General features: G+C 50.0%; 1 protein-coding gene across 3 annotated transcripts; it reads left to right on the forward strand.

Moving 5' to 3' along the window:
• Window positions 1-61: 61 nt before the first annotated feature.
• On the forward strand, window positions 62-22,678 carry Anapc7 (anaphase promoting complex subunit 7). Of its 3 annotated transcripts, none has more exons than XM_076561045.1 (11): window positions 62-333; window positions 3,113-3,299; window positions 4,015-4,134; window positions 9,834-9,945; window positions 10,468-10,621; window positions 12,026-12,168; window positions 15,191-15,308; window positions 17,742-17,938; window positions 18,496-18,720; window positions 19,768-19,918; window positions 22,036-22,678. In XM_076561045.1, exons 1-11 carry the CDS (start codon window positions 233-235, stop codon window positions 22,223-22,225), a joined length of 1,698 nt encoding a protein of 565 aa, XP_076417160.1. In that variant the 5' UTR covers window positions 62-232; the 3' UTR covers window positions 22,226-22,678. The 3 variants fall into 3 exon arrangements, with proteins under 3 accessions (XP_076417160.1, XP_076417162.1, XP_076417161.1); XM_076561047.1 differs by having other exon boundaries at window positions 128-333; window positions 3,113-3,201; XM_076561046.1 differs by lacking the exon at window positions 62-333 and adding an exon at window positions 488-1,520.
• The last annotated feature ends 1,604 nt before the right edge of the window (window positions 22,679-24,282 follow it).

Consider the following 24,282-nt stretch of genomic DNA (forward strand, 5'->3'; position numbering starts at 1 on the left):
AGCCGGCGGGGAGTGGGGACGGGGCCGGCGGGGAGTAGGGCGGGGTCGGCGGGAGGGAGGGCGGGGTCGGCAGGAAGAGGGGCGGGGCCGGCGGGGAGTAGGGGCGGAGCCACGTCTGGACCAGAAGGACCCCGGCGCCGCCGCCATCTTGGAGCCTTGGCTGAGGCTCGGCTCGGCTCTCGGGCGCGTCTGTCCGCCGCCGCCGGGCCGCCCGCGGTGTCGCCGGGGGAGGATGAGCGTGATCGACCACGTGCGGGACATGGCGGCCGCGGGGCTGCACTCCAACGTGCGGCTCCTCAGCAGCCTGCTGCTGACCATGAGTAATAACAACCCGTGAGTGTTGAGCGGCGCGGCGCGGCGGGGCGGGGCGGGGCGCGGCGATCTGGGAGCCCCGCGGCCGAGGCTGCGCGAGCGGCCAGGGCCTCTTCCGGCCTCGGTGGCCTGGGAGGACCGGCTCCTTCCGGAACAGCGCAGTCCCAGAGACCCCGCCCCCTCCCGGGGTGTCAGACGTGGATGGAGGTCGCGCTCCGCCGTAGGGAAGGGGGGGCCCCACTTCCTCTCCCGGGCAGACGCTCGGAACCCAGAGCACCCTTGGGCGGGCGGAGTGGCGCCTTTTTTAAAAAAAAAGTCCCCTTGCAGCCTTTTGGGTGGCCCCGATGCAACTGCGGTGTCGAGTGACCCGTTTGGTTTGGTTGACGAGCAGGGTCTCCCGGTAGCCTAGACTCGCCTGCAACAGGCTGTCCAAACGAGGATGAGCCCCGAGCTTCCCCAGAAGCTGGGGTCGCAGGGTGTTCGCACCCCGTCCCCCCGTGCTGGGTGTTCTTGTGGTGCTGGCTGCCGATCGAACCCGGGACTTCCAGAGTGTTAGGCAAGCACTGCCGACCGAGTGACATTTCTGCCCGGGTTTACCGAGTGAAGCACGAGACAGTTCTGGCCTTGAGTGCTTGTTGGATCCTGCTCCAGAATTCCCCATCATGCCCACTCTTCGGGGTGGCTCCCCAAGCCAGCCGGTTCCTTCATGTCTCTGGTTTCTTCCCATGCCCGAGCTCTCACCGCAGGCCATCCTCCCTGGTTGTGTTTTAGGCTACTTCAGTGCACAGGCTGGTTCTGAACTCCAGGCATTGGCACCCGCGGCTCCTGCTTACAGTCTTCACTTTACAACTGCCTCCTGGTTTAGGTTTCAGCTCAAGTCGCTGCTTCTTCTTCTTCTCCCCCCCCCACCTCCCCACCCCTGCCCCGAGACAGGGTTTCTCTGTAGCTTTGCGCCTTTCCTGGATCTCACTTTGGAGACCAGGCTGGCCTCGAACTCACAAGAGATCCGCCTGCCCCTGCCACCACCGCCCGACCTCAAGTCGCTTCTTAAACAGACCTCCTCCCGCCAGAATTTTCCTGTTTTGATTTTCTGCTTCCCTCTTGCCATCTGTTGAAAAAGCCCAGTTCCCATTTGTGAGAGGCACTCTTGAACTTACTGGAAGTGCTAAAGAAATGTGCCTACTGCAGGAGGTCCAATATGTCAGCTGGTAAGGACTAGTTAAAATGGTATTTTTTTGAGGGTAGAGGATGGAGTTCTGTGATAGAAGGCATTTGTGCTGCCTTGGGCTCAGTCCGAACCCCTGAAAAAACAAAGGAAAGTTTGAGACGTATGGGGTCTCTTACATTATTGTCAGACACCCGGGAGTCAAGAGAATGCAGAGTGTTGTCAAGCTTGCTTTCTGTGTGTAAAAATCAAAAGACTTTCAGGGCCTGGAGAGATGGCTCCACAGTTGAGAATGCTTACTGCTGGTGCAGAGGACTTGAGTTTGGTTCCCAGCACCCCTGTCAGGTACTTACCAAGGATCCAGCATTCTCTTCTGGCCTCCATGGGCAACAGTATGCTCATGTGCTCATATACATATAAATAATAGTAATGACTCTAAAAAGACCCAACGCTAATTCTTTTTCATCCTGCCATGTTGGCTTTCCTATTCTGTTCTCATACTGGCTTTTTCTTTGGTATTTGAAATTTTCAGCTGCCTGTTTGTTTGTTTGTTTGTTTGTTTTTCCAGACAGGGTTTCTGTGTAGCTCTGTTTGTCCTGGAACTCTGTAGACCAGGCTGGCCTCGAACTCACAGAGATCCGCCTGCTTTTGCCTCCCTAGTGCTGGGATTAAAGGCATATGCCACCATGCCTGGTTCAGATTCTTGTTTTGTCCAGTGTTTTTCTAAAAAGAATTCAAAATGGTAGGTTTCCTCCTTTCTATAGTCTCTGTCCTTTGGTAATAGTCAAGTCATTGTGATTGCTATCCTCTGGCAATATTATCCTTAAAATTTGATGTTAACCTAAGATAATATATGTGTATTAAATTGAGAGGTTTTATTGAGTAAGCATAGTGGCCCATTCTGTAATCCCATTACTTCCAAGGTAGAAGCAGGAGGATTGCTATAAATACAAGGCTGCCTGGGCTACAGAATGAGGAGACACTGTCTCAGAAAGCAGGAAGAGGGTGGAAGGGCCTTAAAAGAGAAGGAAAGCGTGTTTTCTTCATCTGCTTATTTGATTGATTTTTATATAGGTGTATGTGGGTGATTTTTTTTCCCCCTCTTTGGGGGCCTGCCACCCAGCTCCTAACTAAATACACAGAGACTTATTCTTACGTATGAATGTCCAGCCTTAGCTTGCTTGTTTCTAGCCAGCTTTTCTAATTTAAATTATCCCAGTTCTCTTTAACTACTTTTTGCCTCTGGGCTCTTTATCTTTCTTTATCTTTACTGGCTGTGTGGCTGGCTCCTAGTGTCCCCTTCTCCTCTTTTCCTTGCTCCTTCTCCTCGCTCAGGCCTAGAATTCTCCTCCCATTTATTCTCTCTGCCTGGCAGCCTTGCCTCTCCCTCTCCTGCCTAGCTATTGGTCGTTCAGCTCTTTATTGAACCAATCAGGTGTTTTAGACAGGCACAGTAACACAACTTCACAGAGTTAAACAAATGCAATATAAAAGAATGCAATACATCTTTGAATCATTAAACAAATATTCCACATCATAAATGAATGTGACACATCTTAAACTAATATTCCACAAGAGATGTTCTTTCTAATTTTCAAAATAACCCATGTAGGACTTGCTTCCTTTGTTTTTCAGTGAGCTGTTTTCCCCATCTCAGAAGTACCAGCTTTTGGTGTATCATGCAGACTCTCTCTTTCACGATAAGGAGTATCGGAATGCCGTGAGTAAGTATACCATGGCTTTACAGCAAAAGAAAGCCTTGAGTAAAACTTCAAAAGTGCGACCTTCAACTGGAAATTCTGCATCTACTCCACAGAGTCAGGTGATTAAGAGAGAACTTGTTTGTTTATATTTATTTAGGGTTTTCAAGACAGGGTTTCTCTGTGTAGGTAATCCTGGCTATCTAGGAACTTTCTCTGTACACCAGGCTGGCCTCAAACTCACAGGGATCTGCCTGTCTCTCCTTCCCAAGTGCTGGTATTAATGGTGTGTGCCAACATTGCCCAATCTTTGTATGTGTGCATACATGTGTATATATGTGTATATGTATATATAATTTTTTTGAGGACAGGGTTGAAGTATTTTTTTCAGTGATGGGTTGCTCTGGTGTAGAATGAAACAGTTCTTCATTTTTGTTATCATTAATTGATGGGCATTGGGTTGCTTCTTCTGTTGACCATGAGCATTGTGGCTGTGAGGCTTTGTGTCCAGGTTTGTAGGTGAGCTTGCTCTTATTTGTCTATTTATCTATATTTATTTATTTATTTGTTGGTTTTTCAAGACAAGGTTTCTCTGTGTAACAGTCCTGGCTGTCCTAGAACTTGCTTTGTAGACCAGGCTGGCCTTGAACTCACTGAAATCCACCTGCCTCTGCCTCCCAAGTGCTGGGATTCAAGGCATGCTTCTTGCTTTTATTTCTTGATTGTCTGTCTAGGAGCAGAATTGCTAGGTTATAAGATTACTAACTGTTTAACATTTTGAAGACGTGTCACACTGTTGAGATCGTATTTTGAAGAGATGTTTTTGTTATTTTGCAGTGTCTTCCATCTGAAATTGAAGTGAAATACAAAATGGCTGAGTGTTACACAATGCTGAAACTGGACAAAGATGCCATCGCTGTGCTCGACGGGATCCCTTCACGACAGAGGACTCCCAAAGTGAGCTGAGTTCCCTCTTCCCTGTTCTCTTTACCCTGCCTCATCGCGTGTGTTCTCCATGTTTCAGAAAGTCTGTCTGATCATTCTTCTCCTGGCGCTCATTCTTTTTTTTTTTTTTCCTTTCCAGATAGGGTTTCTCTCTGTAGCAGCTCTGGCCAGGCTGGCCTAGAACTCACAGAGATCCACCTACCTCCCAAGTGCTAGGGTTAAAAGGCGTGTTCCACCACAGCCTGTCAGTGGCTCTCATTCTTGCACTCTCCCCTAGTAGGGGAGTTGGGGGTCAGACAGATAGATGGTTGATTCTTTAAGGAACCCTGAGAATTCAGCTAAGTATAATGGCACTCATCTATAAATCCCAGCACTGGGAGGTAGGAGCAGGAAGGCCAGGCGTTCAAGGCTGTCCCGTGTGTATAGCCCCAGAGTGGGGTGACAACAGGCAGGCCGACCAGTGTAGTCAGATTGTCAAGCTGTCAAGCTCCAGTGTAGAGAAAAACAGCATTTCAGTAGATACTCAGCATTGACTCTGAACTCCACACACATGTATGTTTATAGCACACATGCTTGAATGCATCTACACAAGAACACATATACAAAAAGACTACTGGCGGAATATATATTTGTGTTTAATTTGGCAGTGTATTAAAGAGTGTGCTTTTTTTTTTTTTTAAGATTTATTTATTTTTATGTGCATTGGTGTTTTGCACGTATGTCTGTGTGAGGGTGCCAGACCTTCTAGAACTGGAGTTACAGACAGTTCTGAGCTACCCTGTGGGTACAGGGAATTGAACCCAGGTCTTCTGGAAGAGCAGCCAGTGCTCTTAACCGCTGAGCCATCTCCCTAGCCCCAAGAAAGTGCCTTGAACTGGAACTGGTTAGACATGTGACCTATGTGCACTGGCAGCGAGGACAACTTAGCAATCTCTGAATTTTTTACTTTTTTATGGATAATAGCATTTTCACATTTTCTTTGTTAACCTTTTTGAAAGCTTACTAAGTTCATGGATGTAAAAGTAACCTTTTTCTTTCATTCTTTTTTCTGGACTGGGAATTGAACCTACAGCTCTGTGCTTGCTAATCAAGCATGTTACAATGAGTCATACCCCAGCTGTAAAATTAGTTTTTACAGTACTATTCTTTTAAAAAAAAAAAAAAAAAAAAAAAAAGATAAAGTATCGTAAACCATGTTTTAGGTGCCTATCTTTTTATTGGCGGGGGCGGGAGTGGGGGCGTAGCAGGGGTGTTTTTTGAGACAGGGTTTCTCTGTGTAGCCCTGGCTGTCCTGGAACTTGCTCTGTGGATCAGGCTGTCTTCTGCCTCCAAGTGTTGGTATTAAAGCCATAAGCTATCACTGCCCAGCTAATTTTTTAATTTTTAAAGATTTATTTATTTTATATGTATAAATGTTTTGCTTGTATGTACATCACATGCTTGCTTGGTGCCCACTGAGGTCAAAACAAGGCGTTAGATCACTTGAAACTGGTGTTACAGACGGTTGTGAGCTGCCATGTGGGTGCTGGTAATTGAACCTGGGTCCTCTGGAACAGCAGCCAGTGCTGTCAACTGCTGAGCTGTCTGTAGCCTTCTCTTTGCATTTTCAAAATGACCTCTAAAATGCACTACCTAAAGCCAAATAAAATCATTTAATGTATGGCTTTTTTTTTTTTTTTTTTTAAATTTCAGTGTGAATTAAATGCTCTATTAGACTTATATACTGAGGTTTATAATTGGAACAGATGTTCTCTCCAGAGCCCCTGTGTTGAGTGCATATATGATATCTGGCATGCCAAGTTGCAGATAACTGAAAATAGTCAAGATTCTTTTCCTTTTGTGCTCTCAGAGCCGAAATCGACCAGACACCAGCTTGTGTTTAAGAGCTTAAACTGGGACATGGTCGTTCTCTCTTTGTACTGTACAGACTCTCTGTTCTTGTCATTTCGGTGTCTGTATGTCGATACTTGTGTGTTCCTGTGTGAGGTTTACTTATACTTTAGTGAATGTGCTGTGTTAACACAAGTACACTGTGTTAACGTGTGTCCTAGCACTTGTGTGTTAGTGTGTGCTGTACACGTACATGTTAGCATGTGCAGTATATGTCTGTGTATAAGTGCTTTCCTCTGTGGGTGCATGTGGAGGCCAGAGACTCAGGTTGGGGGGTCTTTTCCACCTTTTTTTTTTTGAGACAGGGTCTTGCACTGAACTTAGTGGTCTGTGTTTTTTGGCTAGACTGGCTGGTCAGTGAGTGCCAGCCCAGGGGCTGCAGTTAGAAGCTGCAGTGCCCACCTGTTACAGGGTCCAGGGGATTTGAACTCAAGGTTCCCGTGGTTGCACAGCAGCACTGCCCAGCCTCCGTCTTTGTAATTCTCAAAAATGTCGGGGTAGGGGTGAGGGTGTTGGTGTGAGGTTTGGGGCTGCTTTCATTTATTTACTTTTACTTCTTTTTTGGTTTTTCCAGTCAGGGTTTCTCTGTGTAGCTTTGCTCCTTTCCTGGAATTCGCTTTGTAGCCCAGGCTGGCCTCGAACTCACAGAGATCCGCCTGGCTCTGCCTCCTGAGTGCTGGGATTAAAGGCGTCCGCCACCACCGCCCGGCGCACTTTTACTTCACTATTATCTGTGGATAAGTGTGTGACGGCACTGCCTTGGAGGTCAGAGAGCAACTTTGAGGAGTTCATTCTCTGCTTCCACCGTGGATTCCAAGGACTGAACTCAGGTTGCCAGGCCTGTGCAGCAAGTACTTTCACCGGCTGAGCCTTCTTGCTGCCCTGGTTTAGGTTTTTTGGTATTAGGTTTATGATTTCATGATTTCTTTATATATGTATTTTGCATGCATATATGTATGTGCATCTTGTGTGTGCTTGGTACCCAGAAGTGGGTTTCAGACTCCCTGGAAATTGCCAGGCAGTGATGGCGCACGCCTTTAATCCCAGCACTGGGGAGGCAGAGGCAGGCGGATCTCTGAGTTGGAGGCCAGCCAAGGCTACAGAGTGAGATCCAGGACAGCCAGGGCTACACAGAAAAACCCTGTCTCAAAAAAAAACAAACAAACCCCAACCATCCTAATAAACAAACAACCTGGAAATGGAGTTAGAGATGGATGTGAACCACCCTGTGAGTGCTAGGAAACAAACCTGGGCCCTCTTAGGAGCACAAGTGCTCTTAACCACTGAGCCATCGCTCCAGCTCCCACATTAGGGGTTTTTGAGAGGTTTTCAGTATGTAGCCCCAGTTAGCCTTGAACACGTGTAGCGATCTTCTGCATCTGCCTCCCGAGTGCTGGGATTACAGGCGTGCGCCTCTGTGACTGGCATGGAAAGAGGTTTCTAGTGAAGGCTTTCCTTTGAAATAGCTCTATCAAGTGCACATTTAAACCGTGCTGGAACGTAGACGTCCTAGCTCACTGGATTTGAACAGTGTGCTTCCTGTGTGAGTCATGTCACCTCGGGAGGTCACTCGATGTGTTGTCCGTCTCAGTGTGGTGAGAAGACAGTTCTGGTTTAAGTATTAGACAGGCCAGATCCTAGCCACTGCTCTGCCAGAGGCCAGGTTTGTTTTCTCAGTCTATGTCATAGATTTTTTTTTGTGGGGTTGGGGGGCTTGTATCTGATCCTTCTTTTTTTTTTTTTTTTTTTTTTTTTTTAAGATTTATTTATTTATTATGTATACAGCATGTATGCCTGCAGGCCAGAAGAGGGCATCAGATCTCGTTACAGATGGTTGTGAGCCACCATGTGGTTGCTGGGAATTGAACTCAGGACCTCTGGAAGAGTAGTCAGTGCTCTTAACCTCTGAGCCATCTCTCCAGCCCCCCTGATCCTCCTTAAACAGCTATGTCAAGTGTTGTAAGCTCAATGTGGTGGCTCATGCCTGTTATCCTAGCACTTAGGAAGCTGAGGCTGGAGGATTGCCGTAAGTTTGTGGCTACCCTAATCTACATAGTGAGTTCCAAGCTAGACTGAACTACTAAATAAGAAACTTAAAAACAAAAAAACAGCCAGGTGTAATGGTGCATGTCTGTTATCCTGCACTCAGGAGGTGGGGCACAAGCATCAGGAATTCAAGGTCCTCCTTAGGTACACAGTGAGTTTGAGGCTAGCTTGAGCTAGGTGAGCTCTTGTCTCATAAAACCAAGAACAAACGGGGCTCAAGAGATGGCTCAGCAGTTAAACGTGTTTGCTGTTCTTCCTGGGGCCAGAGTTTGGTTCCCAGCACCCACATCAATAGCTCACAACCACTTGTAACTCCAGCTCCAGGGAATCCTCCACCTCTGCTGGCCTCCAGAGACATGCATGCACACCCACATACATGCACACAGACACACTCATGTTTCTGCATATAAATAAAGTCTTTTTAAAATTTGTGAAGATTTCAGTCAGGTGGTGGTGGCGCACACCTTTAATCCCAGTACTCGGGAAGCAGAGACAGGCGGATCTCTGTGAGTTCGAGGCCAGCCTGGTCTACAGAGTGAGTTCTAGGAAAGGCTACACGGAGAAACCCTGTCTTGAAAAAAAATTTCTTCGCTTTTTTTAAACAGTTTTTTTTTTCCTCAACTTTTATTGATTCTTTGGATTTCATATCATGCATCCAGATTCCACTTATCTCCCTGTCCCCTCGATTCTGCCCTGTAATCATTACACCCTCCCCCCCAATACAAAACAAAAGAATCTTGTTGTGGAAGCATCAGTGTGGCCCTCTGAGTCACACAGTTCACCCTTTAGTCCATTCATCTTTACTTGTAAGTGGTCATTTCTGTGAGTCATTAGTCTGGTTCAAGGCCTCTGGCTTCTGCTACTCTCTGTCTGGGGCTCCTCTTAGATATGTTCTTCTGTGTCGAGGAGATCCTGTACTTTTGGATCTGTTGGTTGATCCCCTTCACATGCTCCAGCAGTTCATAGATGCTGTGGATGTTGGGGTGGGCTAACTCATAGCCATGGTTCTGGGCCTGGGTGGTAGCTGGCTTTGGAGACAGAGTTTCTCTGTGTAACAGCCCTGTCTGTGTTTGAACTCTCATTATAGACTAGGCTGGCCTCAAGCTCATACAGAGATCGGCCTATATCTGTCTCTCTGACTTCTTCACCTTCTTATGTATTAGTATTAAATTTAAAATACCAGCTTAGTCTAGAAAGATGGCTCCAGCAGTTAGGAGCATGCGCAACTCTTCTAGAGGACCTGAGTTCACAACTACCTATAACTCTAGCTCCAGGATGATGTAATTCCTTCAGCTTCTGTGAGCACGTGTACTCATGCACACACACACACACACACACACACACACACACACATACACACATGCACGCACACAGAGTGGGCACCTGTACATATGTACACACACACACAGTTAAGAGAGGCAGATAGATCTTTATGTGTTCCAGACCAACCAGGGCTACACAATGAGACCCTGTCTCAAAACAAAAGTGAACACAAAAATACAAATCTTTAAAATCTGTCAGCTTGAGGACTTCTGTGTTAGTCCCGAGGCAGCATCTTTGACTCGAGGTTATTTGGGAGATAACAGAACTAGGAAAAGCAAGGGTTATAGTTCTTTGTTTTGAGGAATGGAGTCAGTCTTTATTTGCACAGGGCTGTGGGTAGATTTTCCAGTAGAGAGCAGAATAGTAGTTGGGAATAAAACTCGGAGCTGGCTCACGGTGGAGTACTTCCTTCGCGGATACACGTGCCTTACTGTCCTCTGTTTTGTGTGCAGATAAACATGATGTTGGCAAACCTGTACAGGAAGGCTGGTCAGGAGCGCCCGTCAGTCACCAGCTATAAGGAGGTCCTGCGGCAGTGCCCCTTGGCCCTTGACGCCATTCTAGGTATGGAAAGTTTTCTCCCCGTTGCCCGGGGTATTTGCAGTCAGAGGTGGTAGCTCTCAATTGTGGCTGTGCACTAGGTAGAGTAGGGCATTTTTTTTTCAGACTTTAATTTTATGTGGATGAGGGTTTTGCCTATATGTATGTTTGTGAACCATGTGTGTGCCTGGTGCCCATAGAGGATAGAAGAGGGCATTGGAGCCCCAAGAACTGGAGTTATGGGTGGTTTTAAGTCGTCATGTGGGTTCAAATCTGGATCCTCTCCAAGAAAAGCAAGTACTCTTAACCATGAGCCATTTTTCCAGCCCCTAGAGTAAGCTTGGAGCATTCTGAATGCTGTCAGTTTTGAAATAGAGTAATGCCTGTCTTTCAGCGAGAGCGCATGTGCTCAGCATGCCCGAGGCTCCGACCTCTGTGTGTTGTGAGCATCCTGCTTAGACCAGGGAAGGCAGCTGTGCGCCTGCTGTTTGCTGGGCTGGGAGGAAGATGCTGTGCCTCACCTTTCTCTTGCTTTGGGGGGGTTAGGTTTGTTATCCCTTTCTGTCAAAGGTGCAGAGGTGGCGTCAATGACGATGAATGTGATCCAGACTGTGCCCAACCTGGACTGGCTGTCCGTGTGGATTAAAGCCTATGCCTTTGTGCACACTGGCGACAACTCGAGAGCCATCAACACCATCTGGTGAGAGCCAGGATGTAAACTCTGTGACTGTTTTGGTGGGAGGCACGGTGTGAAGTATGTAAGATCTTACTACATAGCCCGGGTTGGCCTTTTGAGTTGGCCTCAGTCTCCTGCCTCAGCATCCCTAGTGCTGGAATTACAGGCATGAGCCACCAAGCCTGGCTTGATCCAAGGATCTTAAGACCCTTTCCTTGTGTGGAGATTTGATGTGTTTCTGTAAAGCAGAAAAAGTAGTTGCTTACTTGGCCTTGCAGTCAGTGGTCTTTGGGCAGTGCTTTCTAAGGCACTAAGTGGTTGCAGGTGTAATCAGCTGCTCGAACTGTAAACATAGAAAGCCGGACTGAGTCTGTTCCTGTGAAGATGGCCACCCTGAGAGAGCAAACTGCTGTGGTGTCATGGCCACGTCTTTTGTTTGTGCAGGTGTTTATTGGGACACCTGACGTAGGGTACCTCTTTGCAGTTGGGGTTTCTTTCTATTCAGAGTCCTGGGACAAAAAGCTGTCTTTTGTTTTCAGTCAGGAGTAGCTGTCACTTAATGAATGACATATAAAAATCATGTATGTTGTCCTCTTTAAAAAACAAAAAACTATAACCTTGCTGGGTATGGTGGTGTACCTTTAATCTCAACACTCTAGAGGCAGAGGCAGGCTTGCCAGGGCTCCATAGTGAAACCCTGTCTGTCTCAAAAAAAAGGGAAAATCATAACCCAAAAGTTCTTTGTAGATTGTTATATTTGAGATAAACCCACACACCATTTCATGTATAGCCATTTTATGTATTTAATTTTATGTGGATGGTGGTTCTGTCTGCATGACACACACAGGTTGGAGCCTCAGGCATGCTGAGCACATGCAGTCACTGAGCTAGGGTGTGCCTAGTGCACAGAGGCCAGAAGAGGGCATTGGATTCCCTGGAACTGAAGTTACTGCTGTGCTAGTGCTGAGACTTGAACCTGGGTCCTTCTGCAGGAGCATCTGATGCCCTGACCACTGAGCATGGCTCCAGCCCCTTTGTAAAAAATGACCATTGTACCTAGGTTGTATTAAAAGTTTTTAAGACTACATTTATATTTATTTATTGTTCCCGGCACATGTGCTTGTGTGGAGGTCAGAGGACAACTTGAAGGAGTCAGTTCTCCTTCTACCATGTAGGTCCCAGGGATCCAGCTTGGATCAGCAGGCTTAGTGGCAGGTGCCGCCCTCACCTGGTGAGCCATCTTGCTGGCTCACCAATTTGTTTTAATTATTGTTATAGTTAGGAGTTGTAGTGCCCGTGTGTAAATATCAGGACTTGGGAGGTACATACATACAGAAAAGGATGTCATCTATACGCCCACCCCCCACAAAATGCAATGATTAAACTTTTGTAACAGATTCTAAGGGTTAGTATTTAATATCTTCTAAGTTCACTAGAGAAAAAGTCCTTACTGCGAGACAACGTGGACCTGCTGGGGAGCTTGGCAGACCTGTACTTCAGAGCAGGAGACAGTAAGAACTCCGTCCTCAAGTTTGAACAGGCGCAGATGTTGGATCCTTATCTGATAAAAGGTGACTCCTGGGGCCGGAGAGTGTCTCTAAAGGGCAGCTAAGAGGAGAGGCAGAATGTGGCCTGGGCACCTGGTGTTGCTTGGTTTTCGCTATAGTATGTCTTACTTCTAGGCTTCTTTTTAGTTATGTGTAAGTGTGTCTGTGTGGGGGTGTGTACACGTGAGTACAGTGCTCTTGGAGGCCAGAGGCATCGGCTTCCCCAGGATTTGGAGTTCTGACCCATGTGACATGGGTTGGAAATCCACTCGGGTCAGGTCCATGCTCTTGGCCGCTGAGCTCTCTCCAGCCCCTTGGTTTGTATTGTTTGAAGAGGGGGTCTCATGTAGCCCAGGCTAGCCTTGAACCTGGCTTTGAATTCTTGATTCTCCTGCTTCCACCTCCCGGGTGCTGGCTCACAGGCATACGCTGCTGCCACTGGTGCCCAGCTCTGCTCCTGTCCTTTTCTAAGATGGCTTTTGTGGGGCTCACTTACTGTGGCAGTCCTCTCCTGTCCTGGCCTGTGTCTCTATCACTTAGCTAATTCTGTCCTGAGTGGTTGTGTTGACTTGAATTCAAGTGTTTTCTCCACCCAGACCACTGTTTAGCTTTTTTCTTTTAAGGGATATCATGGCACCCTCCCCCCATGAATTACAAATTTATGATGTGGCTGACGGATGGCATCTGCAGAACCCTCGTGTCCTTTTAGGGACTTTGGTTTTACTCTGTCCTTAGTGTAATTATGAACAAGTAGGAACAGATAGTGAGAAAGGGTAGAACTGGTTCAGGTGTCATCTGAGCAGTGTCAGGTGGGTGAGGGCAGGGGGGGCCAGCAGTTTGAAAAGGTCAGTGCTCAGGAATAAGGGACGTGAGAGCAGAAAGACCCAATCAACAGAGGCCCACAGAAAAACATGCCTCGGAGAAATGAACAGGCTTTTAGACCGATAAAGAATGATAATTCCAACACTCAGGACGCTGAGGCACGATTGTGAGATCAAGGCTAGCTACACAGTGAGACCCTGACTCTACCAACCAAAGGATGGCTGAGTGTGCAGGGACATTCCCTCATATTCAGATGTGGGAACAGTCTAGAAAGTGTGTGAACAAGATCTTCCCTGTCTGGTGTTTATTCCTCTTCTCCAAGCTGTCCACACTGCATTAGTAACCCCAGTACTTGGGAGGTAGAAAAAGAAGGATTGGCAGTTCAAGTTCGTCTGGCCATTCTGGGCTCCTTGAAACTGTCTCAGACCTACCCACCACCGAAGAAATACAGAGAGCAGCCAGCAGTGGTGTGCACGCCTTTAATCCCAGCCCTCTGGAGGCAGAGGCAGGCGGATCTCCAGATGAATCTCTGAATTCAAGGTCAGCCTGGTCTACAGAGCGAGTTCCAGGACAGCCAAGACTACACAGCTATTTCCTGTATGGAAAAAACAAAATCATCAACAAAAACAAAAAGGGAAAGAGGGAGAGAGGGAGAGAGAGAGAGAAAGAGAGAATAATGTTTTAGAAATACTAGCATGATGGCATTGGGAGCTTGGGGTTGGATCCTTACACCCGGAACCCAGGCTAGCAGGAGTGTGGCTGTGATCTTGCTGGGAGAGGAATGGGGGTTTGAAGGGAGGGAGAACAGTAGGAAGAGGTGCCTGAGAGTCAGTGGGCCTTAGGAACCACGAGGGAGGGTCCCTAATGAACTGCAGTATAGATTAAAACTACAGCTTTGGGGGGCATAGGCCAGGCCGTTTTATTTATTTATTTGCTTGTTTGAGACTGAGCAATTTTTTGTTTGTTTTTTGTTTTGTTTTTTTGAGACAGGGTTTCTCTGTATAGCTTTGCGCCTTTCCTGGAACTCACTTGGTAGCCCAGGCTGGCCTCGAACTCAGAGAGATCTGCCTGCCTATGCCTCCCGAGTGCTGGGATTAAAGGCCTGCGCCACCACTGCCCGGCTTGAGACTGAGCATTTTTAGCATAGTAAGCATGTGCTGATGACTAAGAGCTCTTGAGTAAGAATATTTATGTGATGCTTTTTTGGGGGCCTTTCCTGGGCTGTTTTTCACCACACCACATATTTAGGAACAGACGTTCTTGACATGACAGACTTGCAAGTTGTGCTGTAGGACCTGCGGCTTCTGTGCCTGCCTGTCTCCGTCTTTAGTTCTTTCATGTGTATGGTGTCTGCCTGCAAGTTCATGTTCAGCGTGTGTGTGTGTCTGTGTGTCTGTGTGCAGAAACCCACAGAGGGCCTTGCTTGTTTTGGATGGTTTGCTCTTTATTCATTCAGTCACTTAGAGAGGAGGTCTCTTGTAGCTGAGGTTGACCTTGAACTTCTGCTTTTCCTGCTTCCAGCTCCCAAATGCTGGAATTACTGTTCTGTGTCCCCATCCCAGTTTATGTGGTGGTAGAGATTGAACCCGAGCTTTGTGCATGCTTCAAAGCACTCTCCCAACTGAGCTGCATCTCCAGGCTTTTTTTTTTTTCTCCTTCGAGACAGGGTTTCTCTGTGTAGCTTTGTGCCTTTCCTGGAACTCACTCTGTAGACCAGGCTGGCCTCGAACTCACAGAGATCCTCCTGCCTTTGCCTCCTGAGTGCTGGGATTAAAGGTGTGCGCCACACCCACCCTAGCTTATTTAATTTTTAAAAATTAAATTGTGTGTGTGTGTGTGCATGCACATAGGTCAGAGGGCAACTTTTGGGAAGTGGTCCTGGAGATTGAACTTTGATCCAACTATCTGGCTTGGTGACAATTTCCTTTCCCCACAAAGACATTTCATAGGCCCTTCTCTGACTTTGTTTTTAAATTTCTATGTGTGAATGTTTGCCCTTTGTGTGTATGTGCCCCACACATGCCCGGCTCCCTCAGAGGTCAGATTCCCTGGAACTGGAGTTGCATGTGGTTGTGAGCCTCCATGTGGGTGCTGGGAACTGAACCCGGCCTCCGCAGGATGTGCTCCTGCCTGCTGAGCTGGTTCTCCTGCTTCCTTTGTGTCCTCCGAGGCCCTTTCCCTCTCTAGAAGAGCCTCTTCTTACTGTGTCCGTCCTGCCTTTCAGGAATGGACGTCTACGGCTACCTGCTGGCGCGGGAAGGGCGACTGGAGGACGTGGAGAACCTCGGCTGCCGTCTCTTCAACATATCCGACCAGCATGCGGAGCCCTGGGTGGTCTCCGGGTACGCTCGTTCAGTCCCTTTCCTCTCTGGTTTTTAAAAGATTGTTTAACCAAGCATAGTGGTACAGGCTTTTGTTCCCATCACTTGGGGCAGAGGCAGGTGGATCTCTGTGAATTCCAGGCCAGCCTGGGCTGCAGAGCGAGTTCCAGTCAGTCAGGGCCCCATAGTTAAGACCTTGGCTTTAAACAAAGAGAGAGAGGATATGAATTGAAATCACAGTCATGAGACCTGAATGAAACCAGGATGTGCCTGTGACTTTGGGCAGGCATTTATTGACTCTTCTAAGTGTGTTTTCTCCTTTGGAGACGAGGACAATGATCCCTACCTCAAGGCTTAGGAACAGATGATGTGCTGTGTTCAGTAGGCCTCCCTCAGGGTGAGGGCAGCCAGCACCATCCCACACAAACAGGAAATGAAACCATAGTAACATGTAACACGGCTTTATAAGGACAGTATCCTGATGTCTTCAGTCCTTTGATGTACTTATTTATTTATTTAATTTTGATTGTGTGTGTTTGGTTGTTTTTGCCTGCATGTGTGTCTGTGTGCCCTATGAGGACCTGGTACCTGCAGAGGCCAGAGGAGGGCGTGGTCAGATTCCCTGGAACTGGAGTTACAGATGGCTGTGAGCTGTCATGTCGGTGCTGGGAATCAAAATCTGGTTCTCTGCAGGAGCAGCCAGTGCTCTTAAGTACTTAGCCATCTCCAGCCCCTTGAGTCCTTTTTTTTTTTTTTTAATTTTCAAGACAGGGTTTCTCTGTGTAGCTCTAGCAGTCCTGGAGCTCACTCTGTAGACCAGGCTGGTTTTGAACTCACAGAGATCCGCCTGCCTCTGCCTCCCCAGTGCTGGGATAAAGGTGTGCGTCACCACCGCCCAGCACCGAGTCCATGTCTTAATCCGTGATAGGTAATTTTCGGTGCCCTCATTGGCCCAATCCCAGGAGTGTTGCTTCCCTTAGCCCCGCACTCGAGTTATACTCTCTCTTGGTGCTTGGCAGGGAACTATGCTTGCCACAGGTCACTTGTGAAGGTGGCAGGCCTCGGGGCTACAGCAGTGTTGTTACCACACAGCATGTTGTTACTACGTTGTTAGCTGTACAATGTGTGTGTGCGGGCCGTGTTCCTCAGCTTTCCTCATCTTGTTTCTGCTGCCGAGAACAAAGAGCCGCAGCTGTTGTTTTGAGTCAAAGTCTCTCTGGGTAGCCCCGGCTGTCCTAGAACTTAATATGTAGACCAGGCTGGCCTCCAACTCACAGAGATCCTCCTCCTGTGTGTCACCATGCTAGGCTGGCCTTTGGTTTTTTGAGAGTCTCATGTAGTCTAAGGCTGGGGCTACTATGTAGCTGGGGCTGGCCTTGGGCTTCTGATCCTTTTTTTTTTTTTTTCTTTCAATTCTTTGAGAGTTTTGTATGTTGATTTTTATCGTGTTCATTCCGAGCTCCTCCTCTTAGCTCCTGCCAGACCCATCCTCCCTGCCCTTCCCCAGCTTGGCACCTCTTTATTAAATAAGCCTTGGACCCCGGCTTGCGCTCTCCGTTTACTCTTGGTGTAGGGCAGGGCAGTGCAGTCTAGTCGGCCTCCAGACCCGCCAGCTGTCCGCAGGGCCTCAGCCAGGGGTGGGATCTCATGAGCCCCGTCGTCCCCTTCCGTGCTGGGGTGTTGACTCTGTGCAGGCAGGCACCACAGCTGTGTGGGTTCCGGAGCAGAGCCGTTCTGTCATGTCCCGAAGACACTTGCTCCAGTCCTCCCAGACCTCCGCCTCTTCACAACGGTCCCTCCCAAAGGGGATGTGACATGGGTGTCCCATTTGTGGCCGAGCGCTCTGGTCACTTGTTGTCCCCGTCCCTGTCCCCCCCCCCCCAGCTGAGGACCGAACCCAGGGCCTTGCGCTCTACCATTGAGCTCAATCCCCAACCCCATCTGGTGACTTGTTTGCTGCACTTCATCTTCTGAGCCTCTTGACTCCCCCTTGGATGAGATGGGGTGACTGGAGCGCCTGACCGGGCCTGTGTGCGATCCCCTCGGAGGAGGAGATGCTTAGTTGGGTTATGTTGGTTTTGTGTGCTTCCGGCTGATATCTGGGTTGTAGCTGTAAGCACAATTCGTAACTGGCTCTCTGATTGTGGATGAAGCTTTCTAAAAACATTTTTTAGCATTTTATTTGTGTGTGGATGTGTCAACACCTGGCGCCTCTGTGGAAGTCATAGGACATGTACAAGAGCAGCTCTCTCCTTCTCTCCTTCCCTGGGTAGGTCTTAGGGACTGAGCTCAGCTCATCCTGAACTCAGGCTGAGCCATTTGGACAGCTTTTTGTGTTTTGGTTTGTTTGGGAAGACAGTCTGTCCGCTTCCCAGGTGCTGGGAGTGCAGGAGTTCGCGGCCAGCCTGGCAGTGAGGCTCCTCTCTGAGGTGACTTCCGGTGGTTTGTCTCTAGATGCCACAGCTTCTACAGCAAGCGCTACTCTCGGGCCCTCTACTTGGGCGCCAAGGCCATTCAGCTGAACAGCAACAGCGTCCAAGCCTTGCTCCTCAAAGGCGCAGCGCTCAGGAACATGGGCAGAGTCCAGGAAGCCATCATACACTTTCGGGAGGCCATAAGGCTCGCACCTTGTCGCTTAGACTGTTACGAAGGTAAGACAGGAAACTGCCAGCGGCGGCGGCTGGGGGATTCTGTGGGGGTGGCAGCTGCACCACGTGGAAGGTTCTGTTAGGTCAGAGCTGTTGTGTGTTAGAGTCACGGCAGCTGGGGAGAGCAGCTTTGAAAACCAGCATTGGTTGGTTGGTTGATTTTTAAACATTTCTTATTATTAATACTTTTCTGAGACAGGATGTCGCTGTAGCCGAGCAGAGCTGTGCCAGGTTTAGCAACATTTGGTGACTGAGTCACCAACACTAAAATAGCTCCTACAAGATTCTGTTCCTCTAAAACATTTTTATAAGAATTTAAAAATAAGCTCAGTAATCTGCCTCCTAACAGGAAGATGAGTTCAAATTTGAAGAAAAAATTTGAAGTTGAAAAGAAGAAAAATCTGCTTATATAGTCAGAGGCTGTGCTGGGTCATCTGCAGCCCCATTGGGTCACTGGAGTGGAGGGAGGCCCTGAGGGCGGTGTGGCTGGCTGGTGGCAGAGCGTGGTGAGGGGTGTGGTGGGGTGGCCTGCGATAGAGCGCCTCTGCTTTGTTTTCCAGGTCTCATAGAATGTTACTTAGCGTCCAACAGCATTCGAGAAGCCATGGTGATGGCCAACAACGTTTACAAAACTCTGGGTGCAAACGCGCAGACCCTGACGCTCTTAGCCACGGTGTGCCTGGAGGACCCGGTGACGCAGGAGAAAGCCAAAACGCTGTTAGATAAGGCGCTGGCCCAGAGGCCGGACTACGTCAAAGCCGTGGTGAAGAAAGCCGAGCTGCTGAGTGAGTGTACCCACTGTGTGCTCCTTGTGGTGGTGGTGGTGACCCACGGCTCTGGTGGGTGCTGCAGTGCCTGAAGCTTAGAGGGCAACAGGTCTGAGCCATCACAGCCAGACCTGACCTGGACCTGCGTAGACTGGTTTCAACCAGCTAAAATCACTTGGTAGCTGTTCAGCTCACCTCTGGTTTAGTTTTGAACCAGTGTACTCTGAATACAGCTGGTTTTAGTCAGCTTGAATTGTGGTGATCTGTTTGGAGTCCCTTAACCTTCTCTGAGCTCTGTCCTGCTCCTGACATAGTCCTAGGTTTATCTGACGCTGTGGCGAGGCCACTGGGCTTGTGGCTGTGTGCAGGCCAGGGCTCTCCTCCGGGGCTGCCCTCTGCTGGCGTCTGGATCCCAAAGGCAGCACAAGACGGCTCCTGAGTGGGGAAACCGTTTGTTCTCATTCATGTAAATTCCTGTGGTTTTGCTGGTTAGGAAAATAAAGTTGAAATGGGCTTTTTTTGTTGTTTGTTTTCTTGAGGCAGGGTTTCTCTGTCTAATAGCTCTGGCTGTCCTGGGACTTGCTTTGTAGCCCAGGCTGTCCTCGAGCCCACAGAGATCCGCCTGCCTCTGCCTCCCTGTGTTAGGATAAAGGCTACCATGTTGTCGTCCCCCCCCCCCTTTTTTTTTTTTTTTAAGAGTGCATCTAAAGATCCGGGGCACAGGCTCAGTGGCTCAGGTAAAGGTGTCACCAAGGCTGACCACCTCAGCTCCTCAGTTCAGTCCTCAGGACCCACACGATGGGACAGATCAACCCCCACAAGTCCCCTGACCTTCACTCACGTGCTGTGGTGTGCTCACCCCTTCACATAAGTGAATCACGTAATAAAAATGGTTGGAAAGACTCAGGACTCTCTATATCAGTTTCCCAATGAAGTAAAGACCACATGCCCGCGCCCCTCCTGAACGCTGCAGCACCCACCCTTTAAGGGTGTCTCTGAGGAAGGTGTCGGTTGTGGTGGGTGTGGCCACACTGGCTGAGCAGTCAAGATTGTCTTTCTCTGTAGGCAGGGAGCAGAAATACGAAGATGGAATTGCTCTGTTGAGGAATGCCCTGGCCAATCAGAGCGACTGCGTCCTGCATCGGATCCTGGGCGACTTCCTGGTGGCTGTGAACGAGTACCAGGAGGCGATGGACCAGTACAGTATCGCACTGAGGTGGGTGCTCGGCCTCCTGTGGGGAGGGGGTGAGGATGGAGGAGGCAGACGCATGCTGTGCCCACAGTTGAGGCCGGCTAAGCGGAGTCAGGAGAGCAGGGTTGGTGAGCTCATGACTTGGGGCATATTTCCCGGAAGCATATTAACAGAATCAAAGCGACTCCCCTCTTCCCAGCCCACGTCAGCGTACTCCCGGCTGATCGGTACAGATCCGCCTGTGCTTGCCCCACACTGTGACTTTAGCGGTTGTACCTAGTGTAGACGGGACATTCTGCTTTCTAGAGCAACGTGTTGTGAAGTGGTTGCCTGTGGTTCTACCTCCTATAGTAATTAAAACTTAAATTCTGAAGTTTGAGTGCAGCTCTTACCTGTCGTCTTGGTAAATACTAACCAGTCTCCTTGTCTGTACCTCATTGCGTAGTAAATGACAGAATTAGGGGCCGTCAAGATTGTCAGCCAGGAATGGTGCTTGCTGCATAATCCCAGAGACCCGAGTTCAATTCTCGGAACCCACATAAAGGTGGAAGAGAGAACCGACTCAAAGGTTGTCCTCTGACCTCTGCACCATGCCATGGCTGATACATGATGCACAGACAAATGTGCGTGCACACACCAAGTAAGAACACTAATAATAGCCGGGCGGTGGTGGCGCACGCCTTTAATCCCAGCACTCGGGAGGCAGAGCCATGCGGATCTCTGTGAGTTCAAGGCCAGCCTGGTCTCCAAAGTGAGTTCCAGGAAAGGCGCAAAGCTACACAGAGAAACCCTGTCTCAAAAAACAACAACAACAACAACAACAAAAAAAAAAGAACACTAATAGTAAATCTAACTTTTGAAAAGAAATGGCTGAATGACAATCCAGAGTATTCAGTAAAAAGCTCTGAGCACTGTACCTGGTATGTAGTAAAAAGGAAATACAGGTATTTGTACTGATTAGGGCGGAAGTGGTTGGGTTGTTTTTGAGGCTTGCGAGTATGTCTTCAGTACAGCCTGGCCCTGTCCTCCTCAGGCTCGTGTTCGTCTGTTCAGTGTCTGTAGACCGTGGAGGCTGTGCTTCTGAGCGCTCGGTGACTCGCAGTACTCAGAACGCTTGCTGCAGCCTGGCGGGCAGGCCGGCCGAAGTGTGCGAGCCTCTGTGTAGGCGAGAGCTGGGTGGGAGGCTGGGGTGAGGTGTAGCTGCCTACCCCGTGTCTGTGAGCGGGAACAGGATCCCAGCGTGGCCTGCAGTGAGAGCCAAGCACCAAGTCTGTTAGAGGTGTTGGCTAAATGTCACTGGACAGAGGCTGCTGAGTGAGTGCCTGGGGACTGGCTTCTGGGGGAGGCCGAGCTTCATTCTCTAGTCCTTTGTTTTGTTTTTAGGAGCCGAATAAAGAAGGATTCTGGGGCTCCTGGCTTTGTGGGGTTCCTACTAAAGAAAATGCCTTGGTCTGGGTCTATCCTCAGGACTTAAAGTCAGTTCCACGATGTAGCATGATGTCCTTGTGACAACATGGAACAGTGCCACACACAGAACAGTAACTTGTTGCTGGAGGCAGGTTGCACGACTGCCTTATGTACCTGAGGCTGACTTTGACCCTGACCCTTCTTCCCCCAAGTGCTGGGATTACTGGCATGCGCCCCTTTGTCTGACTGCCCCCACCAGCAGGGTGCTAGGGCTTTGTAGTTGTGAGAAAAGTTGTAATTTTAGCCATTTTTTAGTGAATTGTTTATTAATTTATTTTTACTTTCTGTGTGTGGGTGTTTTGCCTGCATGTGTGTCTGTGCACCACGTGTGCCTGGTGCCCACAGAAGCCAGAAGAGGGCGTCAGGTACCTGGGAAGTGGGGTCACAGGTGGTCATGAGTCACCATGTGGGTGCTGGGAACCGAACCCAGGTCCTCTGCAAGAGCAGCAAGTGCTCTTACCCGCTGAGACAGCTCTCCAGGCCCCGCAAGTTAAAATTTCTAGAACTTGGGACAGTACCCCTTTTTCCCTCCAACGGACTCCCTGGATCCAGCCCTGGACGCCGCGATCGCGTGCATCATCTCCGACTCCAGCGCCCCTGCGGGGCCAGCTCGGAGATACAGCAGTCCCAGGACGAGGCGAGACTCAGGTCTCCTCTGTTTTGTTGTTCCTTAGTTTGGACCCCAACGACCAGAAGTCTCTGGAGGGGATGCAGAAGATGGAGAAGGAGGAGAGTCCCACAGATGCTACTCAGGAGGAAGATGTGGACGACATGGAAGGGAGCGGCGAGGAAGGGGACCTGGAGGGCAGCGACAGTGAGGCGGCCCAGTGGGCTGACCAGGAGCAGTGGTTTGGCATGCAGTGATGGCGGCGCGGCGGCAGCCCTGGGGACTCCTGGACGGACAGACGGACGCTGTGGGAGGACTCCCTGCCCGGCTCCCCACCTCGTAGTCGGGACTTGAGCAGCCTGATGTCTGTCCTTCCTGCTTTGCTGAGGACCGAGAGCGACCCAAGCCGCCCACTCACCAGGCTCTGGGGTTCTGAGGTGCCCGGCGGAAGATGCGTTTTCTCGACAGGAATGGGTTCACAGGACACACGCACGGGGTGGCCCTGTCAGGTGTCTGGTTCCCGGGAGTCATGGTGCTGGGCCCACCACGCTCCCTGCTAGGAATGGCGTTGTTCTGGCGGGGCAGTTTCCCTGTGCCTCAGTGACTGCGGAGCAGTCCTGGGCCTTGGCGTGGGCAGATCTGAGAAGCAGCATGATGGGAGCATGGGCCAAGCCAGGGCCGTTCAACTAATAAAACTGTTCGGTGGGTCACAGTGGACACCCTTTCATAGACTCTCCCTTCCCTCTAGAACAGCTGGCCATAAATACACTCCCTTTCCTCTCATGTGGTGGGAGGCCGAGCCCTGACCACTTCACATGGGGCCCAGAGGTCAGGTCTGATCTGCCCTGGAGCAGCCGAGTGTCATTCAGCACTGGGAACAGGCCGCCTCACCTCCACCCTGGGCTCTGCCTTTCAAGATGCAGACCAAGGTGCTAGAAATCTGATGCACAGAGAGATTCACTGCAAAGGGGCAGTTGTCAAAGTCAGAACACCTGTCAGTGCAGAGGGACGTGGGCCAGCGTAGCCTGGGTGAGACATCTGGCACTTGGGGGACAGAGGCGTGACAGTTCCACACAGCAGGATCTGTTTCACGATACGTGATAAATAAAATGGACCAAGTCTCATGAAAGTGTCTCCGTGTGAGCCTCAGCCTGTGCACACTGTTGCCCTGAGCCATTCCTCAGGCTCCCACAGGCAGCGTGTGGGGGTGCTTTTCCTGACTTGGCCTCGCCAGCAGCCCCGGTGACTGGTCAGTGCCGAAGGAGAAGGCAAAGCCCCCTGAGCACGGCTTGAACCCAGCCACCCTCCTGCTCCGGTGTCAGGCTGGACCCACACAGCTCAGGGTGGGTCTGCAGCCTCCTGCATTGGCCTGGAGCTCCTCCCCTTCCTGCCTGTCACTCATGCTGCAGGGCTCCTCCCCTTGCCTGTCCCTCATGCTACAGGGCCAGTCTGGGCCGGTGGGAGCCTCCATCCCAGCCGAACCCCCCCCTCAGAGCCAGCCTTGGGCTGAGGGTGCAGAAACCACACAGTTGGGGACCCTCCGAGCAGCTGAGAGACACCCCTGGCCCTTTCAGAGGGTGGGGTGTTGGCCCCGCCTCTGTCAAAGCAGAATGGGCACCGGGAGCCTGTGTGTGGCTGTCCAGTTGAGAGCAAACACCCTGAGCGGTGGTCCCCACAGGGACCTTGTGGCATCAGCGTGTCATAGCTAGGGTGAAGTGTTTGTGCCAAGTGCGTGGTACTCGCCGCCCCAGTGAGGGGCAGCTGCACCCCAGCACCCCAGCAGCCTCCAGCACAGGAGTCCGCAGGCAGGAGGCCGGGCACAGCGCTCTGATGTTGTCTCGGGCACTGTCCTGCTGTGAGGAGACACCATGACCACAGCCACTCTCACCAAAAAAAACACTTGATTGGGGCCCACAGTTTCCGAGGTCCAGTCCGTTATCCTCACAGCCGGGAGCATGGGGGCGTGCAGGCGGGCACTGAGTCCCTGGGAGCCTCAGATGTGGCTCAGGGCAGGTGGTGTGCACAGGCCGAGGTTCACACTGAGACACTTGGATGAGACCCGACCTGTTTTATCTACCGTGTATCTCGAGACGGGGTCTTGCCGTGTAGCCGGTAATTCTGAAGAATACATCCCCGATCCACAGGCGGAGAGCGAGCCTGGGCCTGGGCCTGGCCTGGGTGTTTGCAACTTCAGACCCTCCACCTTCAGGGAAACACTTCCTCCCACGGGGCCGGCCACACCTAGTCCTGATCCTTCCCAATAGTGCCACTCCCAGGTGACCGAGCACTGGAATCTGTGAGCCTCTGAGGGTCC

The sequence above is a fragment of the Peromyscus maniculatus genome, chromosome 23 (assembly GCF_049852395.1).
Source record: "Peromyscus maniculatus bairdii isolate BWxNUB_F1_BW_parent chromosome 23, HU_Pman_BW_mat_3.1, whole genome shotgun sequence".
NCBI classification, from domain to species: Eukaryota; Metazoa; Chordata; class Mammalia; order Rodentia; family Cricetidae; genus Peromyscus; species Peromyscus maniculatus.

Excerpts from the sequence above, each read along its gene's own strand:
- Anapc7 (XM_076561045.1), top strand. The coding sequence starts at position 233 with ATGAGCGTGATCGACCACGTGCGGGACATGGCGGCCGCGGGGCTGCAC. Across the intron at positions 334-3,112 it reads ACCATGAGTAATAACAACCC|TGAGCTGTTTTCCCCATCTC; the intron begins GTGAGTGTTGAG and ends TTTGTTTTTCAG. Across the intron at positions 9,946-10,467 it reads GGCCCTTGACGCCATTCTAG|GTTTGTTATCCCTTTCTGTC; the intron begins GTATGGAAAGTT and ends TGGGGGGGTTAG.